The sequence below is a fragment of the Sciurus vulgaris genome, assembly GCF_902686455.1.
Source record: "Sciurus vulgaris genome assembly, chromosome: 4".
Taxonomy (NCBI): Eukaryota; Metazoa; Chordata; class Mammalia; order Rodentia; family Sciuridae; genus Sciurus; species Sciurus vulgaris.
Window position 1 is genome coordinate 185,188,648 of NC_136464.1, and position 16,986 is coordinate 185,205,633.

Below are 16,986 nucleotides of genomic sequence, written 5' to 3' on the forward strand. Positions count from 1 at the left end.
AAGAGAAAGGCCAAGGTCTCATGGTCTGGGTGCTACTGTAAATGAACGTGATTTTGTTTTCTAATTGTCTGCGACAAATATACAAGAACACAAGCATGGAAAAGGGTCTTCACACCAAAAAGGCTGAGAATCAGTAGCTTGGTATAACCGTAGTCTTGGCGAGTTAAGTTTGGTAAAATCCAAGCCTACTCTTGGCCAACGTCAAAACGACAACCACGATTTCCTAAAGCACTCTTCTTCTCCTTACAGTGCTAATCAGAAACAAAGACTTTCCCCAGAACACACACAGTGAGGACTCCCGTGTCTACCACCCAGTTCAGTGCCCAGCTCCCGCCCCTCCTGATCCGTCCACCTTCTCCTTTCCGCTTCTATGGAGCAGATCCAAGGTGAGACACAATTGCACCACAACTCCCCAGTACGGCTCAGTGAGAGCGGGACGCCCCAGCGAGCGGGCTCTAATGACCGTACGACCACCTGCTGGAGCGTGGGTGCTGCTCCTCCACAGGTGCGAGGCAGTGTTCGTCCCAGTCCGTCTGTCCGACAATTCAGAAGCCTCTTAAATATTCTGATCCTTAGCATCTTTCCAGAGGTTCACCGGATGCTCAGCATGGAGTCTCTGAAGTACTTTGAAGTCCAAGCAGTGGGAGGCATTAAGTCTCATCTCCTTTAAAGACTCAGAGCAATGTGGTGGCTTCTGGCTGTCTGTGAACGAGTTTCCGAGGCCCAATCTGGACTCTGAGCTTGGCAGCTGCTGACTGCTGTGGCTCACAGCTTTCCGCTTCTCCCATTGGTGTTCACAGAGCACCCGCGACTGTCGGATCACTCAATGCCGGAAAGGCTATTCGTTGCCATCAACTCACTGCGATTCACAGTCTTAAAAGTCTACGTTCACTTTAGTATTTACTGATCCTAAGAAGTCTGGAAGATTATGTTAGCAATCTTTTATGAAAATAAGCATCCAAGGAAATGAGGCTAGCTGGCACGTAATTTATATTCCCCCTGAAACAGATCCAGTGAGAACAGGTGCCACAAAAGTAGAGGATTTTAACAAAGCAAAAGTGTTTTAAAAACACGATGGAGATCCTGGGAATGAAGTAAAACCTTACCAGCAAAATATAACACACCACCACCAAAGCCCTCCCTCCCGCTCTTCCCCCTGCCCCTGGAGAAAGCACACGGAGGAACAAAGTGACTGAGAGAGTTTTACTTGATTTGTACAGAATGATTTGAGAACAAACGTTAGTTCACTCCTACAACACTGGTTTGCTCATTTGACATTTTCTCCATCTGCACCAATTGTTATTACAAAAATCAGAAAAGTAAAAATTCATTACAATATTTGCACAGTGTAACAACTAGTTTCTATAAAACCATAAACTTAACGCAGTTTTATTAAGAGATTCAAAAATTCTCTCAGTTATTAGATATACATAGTGATGTGTATGTGTGTGTGTGTGTGTGTGTACGTGTACATTTAAAGCAGAAAACCTCATAAAACAAAAAGGGGAAAAAGTAAAAATAGTTAAATATTTTGATCTGACAGTTCCTACAAACAGTGATCTCTGCTATGTATAAAGGAAACCATAGTCTGTGGTAAAAATTCTAGAGAGCAAGTAGGAAATGTGGAGTGAAACAGTCCACCAGAATCCACCCCAGGCTGGGCCTGCTCCCAGGGGAGCCCAGGGCATGGGTGGCACCGTGAAGCCAGCGTGTGCCACCACTAAGATTCACCACGTGGCAAGCTGCAGTTTCAGTGAGAGATGCCGAAAGAGACAAGTGCTCTTTTCTTCACACAATCACGATGGGACTCCCGGTGAGGATGTGCCCACTGGGAAGCAGTGTGTGGCCAGGACCCACAGGGACAGCAGGGGGGCTCTCAATGCCCAAGTGCGAGAGGAAACTCGCCAGGCACCTCACTACTGCCCACTTATCTTGATCAGATACAACTTACGGAAAGAAAAATGGCAATCTGGTGACGGTGTTAAAAAGACCATGTAGACACCGGCATCAGAAAAACCAAACCGCAAAAGAGCATCTTATGAAAGGACAGAAACCCGCCAGGGAAACATCCACACAGGAAGCCCTCTCGCGCACCATGCACGCACGGGGAGCTGCTGGGTGGACTTTACTTTCTTGGAGTTCAGTACAAAAGCAGGGCGGGGAATCCCGCCCAGTGGGTGCTGCAGCGGTGCTCCGGGCCGGCCGTCGGGGGTGGCCAGCCTCTTGTCCTCAGGAGCCGTGGTGCAGATGCATGGCACCCAGGACGGCGCTGTCGTAGCGCTGCTCCACGCGCACGCAGCTGGAGTGCTCCACCACGCTGCTCAGCTCAGGAATGCTCTCGGCAGTGTCCCCAAACCCGTGGTAGTGTCCATACTGCAAGTTCTCCCCCAGGTCCTCCACCCAGGAGGGCCTGCTGGCCACACAGCTGCTTGGGCTGCCATTCAGGTGCAGAGAGCCGCACATCTCAGGGTTGGCACTCACGCTCCTTTCTGGCTCCTCAGTCCCGTTAACACCGACAGAACCCACTAATCCACTGCTAATTCCATTAAGGCCTGTCAAGCACGGGTCACTCCTGCTTTCCATCCCATTGAGCTGGGCCATGCAGGGGAAGTCCAAATGTCCATTGATGACACATCCATTTGTCAATGTATTCGATACGGAGCTACTGTTTTTCATATCTGCATTAAGAAATACACCTGTCACCAAAATTCAGAACAGGGTGGGGGACACTATACAATGCTTCATTGCTGCCACGATTTTAAAAGATTTAGTTTCTTTGCTGTTGCTTCTTTTAGACAAACCAGCTTCTTTTCCAAAATTAAAACGAACAGGTATATTTACAAATAAAACATAAGAGTAGTATCTGCCTGGCAAGATAGGAAAATGTATGCATTTCAGTAGCACTGAGTAGTCAGATCTGAAAACACAAGCTGACAAACACAAGGCTTGAAAAATACCCACACTATGAAAAAACTGTCAAAAAACTTATTTTAGGAGAGCAGTTTTAAACATAGGGCCTGAAAAGGTCCATCAGAACTGAATGTAGTTTTCTACAAAGTTAAAACTTCTCTAGTTCTTAAGGGGTGGGGGTGGGAAGGAAGCAGGTGAGTTAGGAGTGCTCCAACCACACACAACGTACCACCGGACGAGGCCTTGCTCCTCAGTCAGGAAGCACAGGGACAGGAGGAGGAGCTGGCTTTTCTTTGTGATGCTCAAATCTTTTAAGGACTTCTGCCAAATGCTGCGTCAGAGCACCAGCAGAACAGAGAGCACAGTGAGGGCTGGGCACACCAGTGACACACAGCTGTGGGCTAAGCGCACAGTTCTGAGAAGTCTCTTCAGAGTCCAGCTTAAAATGACCACGAGAGCCAAGGTTTCATGGTGTTAGGTCATTTTCAAAAACCACTTATGCTGGGAAAAATGCTGATAGTTTAACCTGCACATACTAACCCCCCTTAGGAGGGACAGTCCCATGGATGTAAAGTTCATCACGAAACGTTTGGGCACACTGGAAGACAATTACTTACAAGTTACTTTTCTGTATATTGGAATTAGAGAATGCCCAAGTGTTCAGGAATTCACAGAACAATACAGAGAATGATCTAAAATCATCTCTTGCTTGGTAATAAAAAATTTCACCTCAAGGCCCTGGTTCATCAAAGTGAGGAGCAATAGCTACAGAAGAGCTCGGGCTAGTGACGTTCAGAGAAGGACCCACTTCAACACTCCGGACTCTGACACGCACCACAGCACCACTCTTCCCGTGAAGGGCTTTCCTGTCTGCTTCGTCACCAGCCCTCATGGGTCTGTGTCCCGCCTGTCTTCTGGCCAAGACAGGATCATGGCTGGTTCAATGAACAAAACATCTTCTAAACATTGCACGATCATAAATTTTTTGGCAATTTCATCGATAATTAGCTTAATAACTGCTATAAATTCTTCAGGGATAATGGATTATTTTCAAACTAAAGGCTAGCTATTTCATTAAAACTGAAGACTAGAGAGCAGTGTCCAAAGGACTAAATATAAAGAAATCAGGTAATTCCCAGAGGAAACTTTTTATTTTTTTCAAAAAATGGAAGTATTAATCACCTTATGTGATGGAACTCATAGATATGATGGCAACACTGGACCATTACCAGTACACTGTGTGTGTAGTTTTATACTAAAATAAAGTAAATTGAATTTTTCTCAAGTGCTCAGAATTCATCTTGTCTTGGGAACTCTAATAAAACTGAGCATAAGAGCAGCAGCCTAGAGACTGTGTGAGATACTGGGCTGGGCCCGTTCTCTGCAACGCTCCCTTGCTGGGCTCCAGCTGCACCTCAAGAGCCTTCTGTACTTCTTGTCCCACCACATGTCCAGTTCCCCACAAGTGCCACAACATCCAAAGCACAAGGAGTGGGCTGGGAACCGCCTGAGGACGCAGCCTGTGATACAAGACCAGTAGTCCCAGAGGAAGCCACAGTCCTTCAGAAAAGGGAGGGCTCTGGACCTTGCATGAGGTTCTCAGATGAGAGGCATTCAAAATGTAAAGGCAATGTTTGAGCAGTTTTTCAAACAAACATTGTCTTTGAAAATAATTCTATAAGAACAAAGAACATAGACAGACACTTGGACATCTTTAGGGGAAAAAAGCCTGACTCCTGTGACGTCCTAGTCAAGAGAGGAGGCAGTTCCTGTAAACTTTCAGTGGACAAGGAAAGCTGTTTCACTTAAGAAAAATGCAAGTAATCTCCAGTGATTTATAAGCCTGTTTCTTCCATCAGATAATATCTTAAGGCCACGGTGGAAAGCACGGGGAAGGCCTACCCCGCATCTGACCTGGTGGTAGACAGGGCCAGAAGTGAAGCCAGGCACCACGCTTCACATGAAATCACTGGGAAATCATGTGGGGAGAAGGCAGAGTGATTATCCTGCCCACGCAGAAGCACATAGCAATGTCACTTTTCCTAAAAGCAGGCTTTGAGTCTTGTTCATTTTTAGCCAAGAACAAACAGCCTGACTACAGAAAATGCACTAACCCATCAGAATTGCCCATGGCAACTCTACCCGTTTCATATAATTATTTGGCAAAAAAAGGTGACACTACATAACAATTTGGTGGCTCCTAGAAATCTGTATGTATTTCCTTTCATTTTGGTGAACAGAAATGATATTTTCATGTGGTCTGGAAACAAAATACATGGTTTTTCTTCCCAGTGAAGAATTTAGCATAAAAATGTATTAAAAAGTACTTCTAAATTGATTAACATGTCAAGAGAAAGGCTAAAATGTTTTTATGGTCACCTAAATAAAAGAATGGCAAAAAAAAAAAAAAAAAAAAGTGTCAGCGAAATAGATAAATTCTTTTAGAAATTCCAAGTGCTAGAAGAAACTGAGCTTTTGTCTTTTAAAAACAAAAAAATATGACTATTAGCTGTTTTAATGTTAAACATCCTAACACATGAATTGTTTTGTGAAATGATGTTCAGCATTTAAGACTTAGATGGAGGGCCAGACACCAAAGCAACCGAGCCCACGGGGCCAAAGACCCGGCACTGGCATGGGTGGGTTCGAGCCAGCTCCACCGTACCACCGGTTCCCAAGGTGCACAGTGAGCTGTGCGCTGCCTTGAAAAGACCAGCAATGGCATGACTGGCAGGTCATCCAAAGGTTGTCAGAAAGTCAAAAATGCAACCTCATTAAAAATAAGCAAGGCACATTAAGCAAAAGCTTCAAATCAAAACAGGAAGATTGCACTTGTATTTCTCATTTCCAGAGAATGCACCAAAACACTTGTCCTTGTATCTACAAACTTGCCCAAGATATGCAAATTGTAACACTTTTTTGAAGACACTGGATGGCACAGTGCAAGAATGTCTGAGAGAAAATCATGTTAGAAATAATAAGCATACTGATTCTTGCAACGACAAGGGGTCTGCATTGCTGAAACAGTATATATTTCTATTTCTTTTGGTCCAACAGAACCACTCTCTTGTTGCGTGGTGTCTTCGACCATTGGGCTGTTGTTGCAGACAACGGGAAACTGTCCACTCCCACCTGTTACAGCAGGAAACTCTCTGTCGACGTGCATTCTGTCAGCGTCATCTTCCGTCTCGCCGTTCCCAAGTGGCATGGCACAGTCCAGGCTTGAAGCTGCACAGAAAGCAGAGGTTTCAGACTCCTGGACACACACGAGAACTGAGCGAGGCACATCTCCAATCCTTTATACAGAGATGAATACTTTAAAACCGTCAAGTAATCACAAAAGACCACTAATGAAAGCTGTATCCTACTAGAACTTAACTTTCTACAACAAAAAATATTTCTTGAAGTGTGCAGTTTCAATTAACATCATAGAATTCCAGATATATGTTCTAGATACACCTGATAGCAAAAATCCTAATTTTAAGGTTCTTGTTTACAGAACAGAGATTAGACCTAGAGACAATTCTAAACATTTTCTTCTAGATGCAGCAAATATTTTTTAAACAAAAACAGACAATTCTTCAAAAATGTAAAGCCATTAAAACAATACTGAGATTTCTTTAAAAATCCACTAATTTCACTAAAAAAGAAAGACGAAGGTTAAGGTTCAAGAGTGGCCCAAAGCACATTGCCTGAGTGGCTTTTGATCTGAGACCAAGATACAGAAGACTGAAGACACGCTCTAAAAAATCTGGAGCCCCAAGGAACCTAGAGCTAAAGCTACACACTCTCGTGTCCAGCAGTGGAAAAGGTACACATCTAGTCAGGCCCCCAGGTCAACACTCTGTACACACACACCTCTTCCCCAAACCCTGACAACACTCGTGTCTTTAATTTTATTAAGAATTTTTTTTAACCCAAAAGGGCATTAAAAATTGCAATTATATCTTGATTATTCATATGCCACCGCATGAATCCCACATTAACTAATTTCAAAAGGATCTTTCATTCACCATATTCACATGTACCCACCTAACCAAAGTTCCCTGAGGTCTGGGCGGCTCCACTCTTTTTCGTATCACAAATACCACACAGCTGATCCGAAACTAAAGGCACTAAATCTCTTTACTCCGTAAGTTCTCCCTAACCCTCCGTGCTCCAAACCAGCAAAGCCAAGTCCTCACCTCATTACCAAGCCAGTATTCACTTCTCCCAAATCAATGGTGGACAGGTCGCCTTAAAACAAAGTAAGTCAAAGTAAAACCTGGGGAGGGTGCAGCAGGGACGCCGAGCAGGGTGCTCCGCTCACTTGGGGCTCCCCGGCTCACTCCCTCGCCTCCAGGGTGCTGCTCAGCCAGACCAGCGCGCTCCCTGAACGGAGGGACCCCAGGACGCGTGTGCAGAGTCTAGCATCTACGCACTAACACCGGTCCTGCTTGGGATTCAGATGCCAATGTCTCTTGTATAAAATGGCAACTAGGTCATTTTTGCCATTTCGTACTTCTGAAAAGGCTTGGAAAAAAAAACTCAGATAACAATGTGAAGACCCCCGACCACCACCAATAAGGGTGTCTGTCCTTTCATTTGCTAAGCCCAGAACCCAGGACAGTACCCAGGTCTGGGAATAAAACCCACTCACTAGCCAGAAACAAACCTGAGAGAGAAAAGAAGAAAACAATAACTACAGGACAATAAAACCCGAAGAGTCACGACTGCCTCATGAGGGCTGCACGGTGTAGTGAGACCCGAGCGCAGCTGTGCCGCCAGTGGGGGCTTGGGGTTCCACGACAGCCTGGGAACCAGTGGGACCTACCCGGGGGTGCATGTGCTTGCCTAGTGGGTGCCTCTTGCTAATGCTCTTACTCGTAAAGGCGGCAGAAACGAACCAGGCGGCAGCCAGCAGGAAACAAGCGTGGGAAGCACAGAAACACCCTCGGAGGGCCTTCCTAACCAAGTCTGCAGCGCTCCCCCTCAGCCTGCCCCAGGAACTTGGAACACGACTCTACCAACGGACCTTCCTTCAGTGTCCCTAGTACCTACCGCAGGTGCTCAAAGGCTGGGTGCTGGCGTCTGGGTTGATTACTTTTTAAAATGGCACACTACCAGCCATGCCGTTCAACTGGCCCCCCAGACCTTCAGAACCTTGGGCTTCAACTCTTGCTGCCTAACACCAAGATCCCGTGGCAGCTCCTGCGGTTGCTTGCGGGGCCGTTTAAACACAGCACTCTGCACTGCGGAAGGTGGCCTGTGCAGACCTCTCAGAGGAGCCAACACCGTCTCCGGTGACCAAGCTGTATCCTGTACTTGTGCCGTGGGAAGGAAGTACTTCCACTCCCCACATCCTGCTGACTTGCAGTTCCAGGAAGACGGCTGAATAGTCTCAAAACACGTGCTGCGATCCTCACCTTCCGATGCCAGAGTGGCATCTGCTGAGAAGACAGGTGAGACTGAAGGTGCGGGACAAAAACTCCCTGGATTTGGCCCAACCTCCCAGCTTCCCTCAGAGAAAGCCCGGTTCTTGACCTGGGGGGCAGGAGAGATGCACCCCCAGGGCCAGAGTCTCAGGCAACTCAGTGGCCAACTCTAATAAAGCCACACGTTTTATGACTAAGAGTTAAAAAAGTGGGGAAGGTCTCAGCCAGCTCTGAGCCATGAGCATTGGCTGCACCAGGGAAGAAATGCGCTGGACACGAGGATGGCCACAGCAGCACCTTGCTGAGCGCTACCCATCTCAGGACAAACACTTAGCTGCCAGGCAGAGCTGCAAGCAGACTGGGGCATGCAACCACCTCCATAGCAGATGGCTCCAGAGCCCAAAAGCCGAGCTGCTGTGCCCAGGTCAGCTCCAGGGCACTGCTCCTAGGACCCACCCACGCTGGTTCTGTTCCCCAAGATCAGAGAAGATGCCCTCTCACACAAGCAGAAACCGCCGAGGACTTGTGTACAACGAAGCCGAGGAGACTGGACCACATCAAGTTCATGATCAATTTCCAAGTGCTCAGGCGGTGGCCCCGAACCTGAGGGGTGGCCAGCTGCATGAGTGAGAAAGCTGGCCCCAGGGAGGCTGCAACGTCCCAAGGAAGGAGCAGGTGGAAAGCATTTCCTTCGCCGTTCCCACCAGACATGGGTAATTAGAACTGATTCACCTGAAACGTCTACTTTTCTTTAAAGTGTCTAGTTAAAACCAGCACTCAAGTGACCTTTTGTGAAACTTGTTCTCCTGCCATGGCCTGAATTCCAACAGGCAGACAGCGAGGACGACGCCAGGAGGCAGGGTGGCGCCCAGTGGGGAGGAGACAGGCAGCAGTGCTGTCAGACTGAGGAGGGCTGTGGGGTTCTGGCAAGAGGCAGGTGAAACAGACCACAAACTGTCCAAGGCTGTGCAGGGACAATCAGCCCGCACGGGTCGCCACGGAAACCAGACACCGTGGTCTCAACGTGACACAGTGTGCTCGCAGCATCTGACACAAGGAGGTGTGATCTGCTGCTCTTAATTTTTAAAAACAAGTAAGAACAGCTGTTCACTACAGGTTTTAGAAGACCAAAGAAATCAGCAGTTAAAGCATCATGTGTGTGGCTGAATTAGGGGAATTAAATTTACTCCTGGGGGGTATCCTTAAAATCTCATGTTTAAGACATTAGCAAACGTGAGCTAGTCGTATCACCCTTAAAACTTGTACTCTACAAGTCTGCTCAACAGAGCAATTACAAACAGAAAAAACACACCATCCTTGTGGTGTACGTCTCTAACCCCAACTACTTAGGAGGCTGAGGCATGACTACAAAGTTTGAGGCCAGCCTGGGAAACTCAGACCTTGTCTCCACATGAAATAAAAATGGCTGGGAGTGCAGCTCAGGAGCAGAGGCATGTCTAACATGTATGGGGCTCACGGTGCCACCAGAAGAAACAAACAACTTCCCCCCAAACAAAACACAAACAAACAAACCTCAAACCCAGAAAAATGGAGATTCTTGGTGTTAAATTCATCCTGGATAAGTGTGCTGGGAAACTCTACTACTGACTTAAAGTGACAAGGCTGTAGATGTTTTTATGTTAAACACTCATGTACCACAAATGAGAATCTAAGGTCAATACCTATTTGATTAAAATACCTGTGAAGTCAATTCAACTTCTGAGATCTGTTGTCACCACTGGCTACTCCTCAGGGCCATCATGGTCCCAACCACAGCATGAAAAGTTCCTGGGTCCATCTGGACCACCAAGAGAAACAATCACCAGCTGATAGGAAGGAGTGTCCACCTGTGGAGGGATTGCATTCTTTCCTAACCAGGAACGCCAGCAGGTTTCAGGATGGTCTGCAAGGACTACATGTGTCAACAGTGCGCTGACACTCCTGGAGATGAACCAGGTACACCAACAAACCCAAACTTGCTTTTACAAAGCAGGCACAGCCATGGAGTTCTGAAGTTCTTTTGCCCATTCATTCTAACCAAATGGTGGACAGAGAGAGGAACCACTACCCAAGCACACACAGGTGCCAACCTGCACCAGCCCAAACGAACAGGATCCCATCCTGGGGAAGAGGTCACCTCAAAACACTTCTTAAGACCTGCTTCTCATCAACTTTAGCTCTATTGCACTCTCTAGAGTTCATACTTCCACATCTATCAATTAACACCTCTGTTCTGACCAAACTGCATTTTGATACTACTTGAATGGCTTTGAGATATTTTAAAGTATGAACTTTTGTAGTGTAAGTTGCTTCCAAAGGTTTATATTCGATGCAAAAAGGCCTGGTCATTTTTATCCATTTAAGATACTTACAAATGTGAAGGGAAAAAAACAATTTAAACCTTTGTAAACATTTTTTATATGTGAAGTTACTCAAAATGATTTTTTATGCATGTTATATAAGGAAATAAAACACTGACTCTGGCATAAGAATTAAGATTATCAAACAAAACCAGTAATTCAGACAGAGCAAAACTTGTGCTCATACACATTTAAACAGCAAATCAAAACAAAATGCCAGAAATTATAATGAAAACAAAGTAGTGATATTATTTTGAATTACAAACCAAAATACACCAGTCAAGAAGGTAAATAATTATATATTCAATCCAGGAGCAGCTTCATTTAGAACATGCATAATGGGGAAAACTGGTTAATGATCAAGAATGGGCTCCAGGACTCCACATTTCACACACAGCATGTGACAGTAGGAAACAAAGGAAAACAAATGGCAGGGTATGCTGGAAATGCCCACCTGTGCAGTCATGTGCAAATGCAGGTGCCACCAGGCCACGTCCAAGGGCTTGCAACTATAGAAAGGACTGGGCCATGAAGCAGCTGCAAGATCGGTTACCAGAGTAATGGTGAGCAAGCGGACACCAGGGACAGCTCACAGACAAGTGCATGAAGATGCAAGGATGTTAGAGACACTCTGAAGCTGCACCCATCACTTAAGATGCTCTGGAAGGACAGGTCACCTTTTAGGTGTGCATGCTTGTTACCTGGAAAACACACAAGTCTCCAGCCACGTGCTGTTCTGCATGAGCACCCTGGGCTGAGGACCATGCAGTGCAGGAAGCCTGCATGTGAGCTTGATGTGCAAGCTGAACGTCTCCCTACTGGACCGCTGACCACAGGAGTCAAGTCAAACCCAGATCAACTAGACTCTAACCAAGCTGGCTGCAGTAAGGCTCAGGAAACCTACAGGATCCTTGGAAACACTTTTTAGGACACTTGGCAATGAGGTATTTGCCACTTCAGCTGACATTAAAAACTTCTGGGATGGGTTTTAAAAACTCTCTAGATGTGGTATTTCTGAATCTGATAAGAATGTTAAGTAGCATCTTTTTAAAATCACTGAAAGGAGTTAAGACTACCAGTAATGAGGGAGAAATAAAGTAAAAAGAACATTTAAATTAACACATACAATTGATGCACAAAGGCAAAATGAGGTCCACACTTAATACCATTTCACAATATTAACCAGGCATTAAGTGAAAGCGCAAAGAATACTGGGGAAAAGTACTCAATTAGATACCGAAATTGTATACTTTAAAATATATTTTTAAAATATATTGGAACATGGTGCAAATGACAGTGCTAAACAATGCCTCGCCACTAGAACCCCCATTATCAAGTCTCCCTTCATGTTATGCTTGGGATTTTTATACTTTCTAGAAACCAGGCCCAAGACTTATGGAAATCTTCGTTTTGATAAACTATTTAAGTTCATACATTCATTTCTATAAACATCACACAATCGTGAGAATGTACACAGTGAGGAGACTTATCCGGCTGTGAAGCAGACAAGAGACCTCTTTGACTTACAGAACAAAAGCATTTGTTCTGCTAAATGAGGCACAGCTCCAGAAGAGGACTATTTGCCCCGAGCCAAGTTCACAGAAGTTGCACCTCTAAGGCACAACCTTGCACACATTTGGTGGTCAGCATTTTTAAGACCAAAGAGCAGGATGTTGGGATCATTCTCAGCAAGTCCCACCCAAGTCCAAAACTTCAGCAGGTTCCTCCACACTGGCTCCTTCCGCCAGGTTCTCTGCAGATGCCTGCCATCACTCTAAGACACTTTATGCGCAAACAGACAGACTCTCTACTAAAGGGAGGAATTTTCAAGTTAAAGAGTGATCAGTGGCTGCTATGCAAACTCCAAATCCATCCTTAAAAAAATGGGGAAGAATTAAGTAACTTACCTCAGACTTGGCACCAAACTAAGAAAGGAACTCATATACCACACAGGGCATGAGGACCAGTTGAAGTCACATCCCCTGTGCCAGTGGTGACAGTAAAGTTACCTTTCCGAATGTGAAAGATGTTTCACGTACAGATCATCTATAATTATGATAAGTTCAGGAACATTTTGCAAGAAGCAAACAAATCAGGTATGGTGGCAGATTTCTTTTAATGGTTATATTTTAAACAGATATAACAGATGACCAAAGTCTTCCTAATTCCTGGTGAGAGTTAAAGGAGGGTGCTCAGAAGCTGCAGGGACACTCTTACAAGTGAGCTGGCAACAAGCCCCTGCCACATCCTGCCCTTGTCAGGTGATGCTTCTTCACAGTGGCGGACGCCGTTCTGCACAAGAACTCTCCAGGCACAGCTCACCATGCAGAAAGTGCCTCTCTCCAAGGCGTGCTCTGCCAGGTAAGACACTCGCTAGGGAAGGAAAGCCCCAGCCTTTTCCCACCCCACATGGTCTCACCTCCAGTTCTGGCTTTCTTTACGGCCAAGGACTCCGAATCTTCTAAGCATCTCTTTCGATTTGTTCCCACACTAATGCGACTGGGAAATCCGTTCTCATGGCCCCCACTCAAGGTACCATTATGACAGAAACGGTTCAGGTGACAGTTCTGGAGGTTCAAGAGAAACTGGGTGCACTCTTGGAAACCCTGGGTTTGTGCAATGTCTGCTGCTGTCAGGCCACTGGCATTTCTCAAGCTGCACAACACAAAAACACTGAATTACACCCATTAGCATTTGAACCTGGTCTTTGCTCCTGCTGAACTGACTATCTATCTGAAGGTGATATGAAAAAGCCAACAAATTTACAGCAAATCTTCATTAAAGTAGTTAACTATCCTGACTCCATAACTAAATTCTCTTATACACATCTGATTTCTAAGCAAGTTTTGGGAGATAATAATTTTTTAAAAAATTAATATACTAAACTTTTAAAAAAATCATCTAATTATACTTTTCAAAATGTTTTATTAGTCTGAAGAATCTAAACTTATGCTAACTTCAGACTCAACCTGAAACTGAATTCTACACATTATCTGCACTTAATTGTAATAACCCATCCTTTAGCGTTTGTAAAATCATAACAAACAAACATGTACTGAAATTGTCCATGGCATTCATACCAACTGGCTTCCTAAAAACAGTCCCAGTTCAGCAACAAGCCAGATTTTATGCTGGTATGCGACACTGTAAGTGGAAGTTTAGAAGAATGCCCTGACATTAAAATAAATTGCCACCAGACTCAATATTCCCAAAAGTTTTGTTTTGGGGGAGCCTAAGAAAACTTGCACAAGTCCTACATTGGCATGTCTACAGCATCTGAGTGGATGTGTCCTGTGAAAAGACTGCATGGTATCCAAGGAACTCATTCTGAGACTAGTCCTACCATTCAAAAGCACCAACATCTCGCTTGGCAGATGACTCTAAAAGGTAAAAGGGTCTCCTGTCTTCTGTAGTCACTAAGACTCAAGTTAGAGTAGGAAGTGCTGGTGGGATTAAAGTGGAGACTCTGAATAAGACACCAGAGAAGCGGCTGAGCGTGTAAACCTTTGGACACTGAATCTAAAGGGCACAAAAGCGACTCCGTGTTAAAGCTCCCTGGAAGACAAGAGCACACGTGGCTCTGTGAAATACTCTGCAAAGAAGCAGACATTCTCCTGGCTGCAGGTGGGTAAACCAAACAGAGAAGCCCTCGACAGCAAAGGGGCGTCGTGACTGCAGCGGGCTGCGCCGCATGTTCAGTGAGAGGCCTTCATGGTCACCTCGGCTGTGCCACTGAAGTGACCAGTCCAAAGCCCAGAAGCAGATGGTCAGGGCGATCGGGAAGATGACAAAGGAGGAAAGAATCCAGAAAAGGAAACTGCGGACTGAGAGACAGACACTCCTATTTTCAAGGTCAGGCACAGCCTTGTGTTCAGATCTCCAGCCACACAGAGCTCCAGCTTCAGAAGTGAGATCTATGTTTCTGGACAGTCACTGAACATGTCTACTTTTTAAACCATGAGGTATGAAAAATAATGCAGTATGTATTCAGAAAGAAGGGCCAAGTCCAATTTAATAGGATACAAAGAGACAAGACGTAAGAATCCCAGAAATGAACAAAATTCTCTTAAAAAATGAAGGTGACAGTATTCAGGACTATTGGGAACTTTAACATTTTTATTTGACCTAGGACCTTGTAGCTGTGAATCCTGATAAATATTCATCCTAGTATTTAAACTTTGATATATGAATAAAATGAAAATGAAAAACAAAACAAAACAAAAAAAACCAAAAAACAGTGCGTGCAGAGTGCGTCACACTAACCACACAGGACCAAACCAATGCCCGCTTGAGCTGAAGCCTCATGCAGCATCACGAACACTGCCAACTGCACAGCTGGTGATTCCCATCAGCTGCAGGCTGCACTTTCAGAGGACACCAGAGAAGATCAGGCAGGTCTACTCTGTCAAGAAATATAAACCACTATGTGAAGACTTGCAAATTCTTAGAAATTTGAAGGTAAAGGCAAAACATGAAGTTTACAAAAGGATGGTTTCTATAGATGATCAATGGCCTCACTCTCCAAAATCCCCAAACCAGAGTACAGAAACAAGAAGCTGCTATTCCATACAGGAAAAATATTAAGCACGAACAGCACAGCCAACAGTAAACAGCAGCACCTTTTAGTGGATCAGAATGGGAAAGAACAGCAATCCACTTTTAAGTGGCATTCACAATCATAAAGGCCCATTCAGTGGAGAAAACTAAGACAGGCAGGGGTACAGCAACACGGAGACCACCAGGTACTGTGAGCACTGTAGTCAGGGCACCGCGTGCACCCAGGCAACACTAGCTTACCATGCTCCTGAGACCAGTCAACACCTTCCAGGTGGCTCTAGGCAGTATCTTCCTAAGTTTAAAGGAAGATCTCAAAATGAGGGTTACAGCCACCTCACACTACATGCCCATGTTGAGGGCCACACCAGTAAGCACAACCACCAGTCAAGTGAGCTTCTAACGACTTCCCACACAATTCAGGGTTCTGACAACATGAAAGGGAGATTAAAAAAAAATGTAGAAAAGTGTACTGCACAAACAGCATCTAGGACACAGTAACAGAGAGAGACTGACTTTGCCTACTGGTTAGGTGACACTACCTGTTGGGAACAGTAGTACCCTCCTGCTGTTTCTAGGGACTGCATAAGACCTGACTACAGTGTCTTCTGTCACCAGCGACTAACTGTGTGACAGTTTAACTTAGCAGTGTCTGCACTCTTCTTGAGTAGGACCTGTGCCGCCTGATGCCAGTGCCAACAGAAGCCAGGCACCCCTCCTCTGCTGCTCATGTCCACTGGCTGCCTACATGCTCCCTATTGCCAACAGAAGCCAGGTACCCCTCCTCTCTGCCCACACCAGAAACTTTTCTGTGTGGCTCTCTACATTCAGGGTGCACATGACAGAAATGCTCACTAGGAACATCTGATCCAGGGTGGCACTTCCTCCACAAAGGGCTAGACAGTAAATATTTTAGGAACTGCAGTCCACACACTCTCAGAAACAACTATTCAATTCTTGTATCCAGAAAGCAGTCACAGACAAGGAGCAAGGCTATGTTCTATAAGCCTTTATGGGCATTTGAATCTGAATTTCATATAATGTCATGTTAAAAATATTACTATTCTCTTTATTTTTGTTCAACAACCTAAAAAAGCAAAAAACACTCCTAGTTTATGGGCCATATAAAAACAGCCAGCCAGATGTGCTGAATAATACACTGGTTAACTATCCCTCTACTCTCAATAATGGATTTCCACATAATATTCAACTCAAAGACCATATTTTTAAAAGTTGCCGAATCTGTCACAAAATCTTAAATACCAAGAAAAAGGTTTCAAGTTAAACCAACTGCTCCACGTCCCGACACGCTCCATGCACAGTCCGGGCTCCCACAGCAAAGTCCGGCAAGTGCCGACGTGCATGAGGGACAGCCACCTTCAGGTCTGAGTTACATGTGTGTCTCTAAGTCAACATTAGAATAAATAATCACTAGATTGTATAATTCTCAAAATACTAGCTTTTAAAATGGTTTGCAGTGCTGGGGATTGAACTCAAGGTGTCAAGCATGCCAGGCAAGTTCTCTGTCACTGAGCCATGCCCCTAGCCCTCAAAACACTTTTATTAAAAAAAAAAATAAAATAAGGCTTGGGTCTTAAAACTGTTTTCACCATGCTTCACTATTTGTTAAGCAATATTTATTTCAATTGTGGTATTTTAATAGTTGAAAAGTGATTCTGGTTAAAATGTATCAAATTCATTAAACCCTCATACTCTATTTAGTTTCCAAGTAGGTTATTAAATCTAGT

The 16,986-nt window shown here is 44.9% G+C and overlaps 1 protein-coding gene across 5 annotated transcripts in view; it reads right to left on the reverse strand.

Annotated features, from left to right (window-relative positions):
- Positions 1–16,986, reverse strand: part of ANKRD10 (ankyrin repeat domain 10) — a 48,917-nt gene that overhangs the window by 18,355 nt on the left and 13,576 nt on the right. For 4 of the 5 annotated variants that reach the window (XM_079138051.1, XM_079138052.1, XM_079138054.1 and 1 more), the window contains 3 exons: positions 13,104–13,339; positions 6,043–6,138; positions 1,185–2,678 (listed from right to left, as the gene is read on the reverse strand). In XM_079138051.1, coding sequence (XP_078994177.1) covers positions 2,230–2,678; positions 6,043–6,138; positions 13,104–13,339 — 781 coding nt within the window. In that variant the 3' untranslated portion in view covers positions 1,185–2,229. Of the gene's footprint in view, positions 1–1,184; positions 2,679–3,726; positions 6,139–13,103; positions 13,340–16,986 lie in introns of those variants that run through there. The other variant, XR_013763519.1, reaches the window with a different exon arrangement.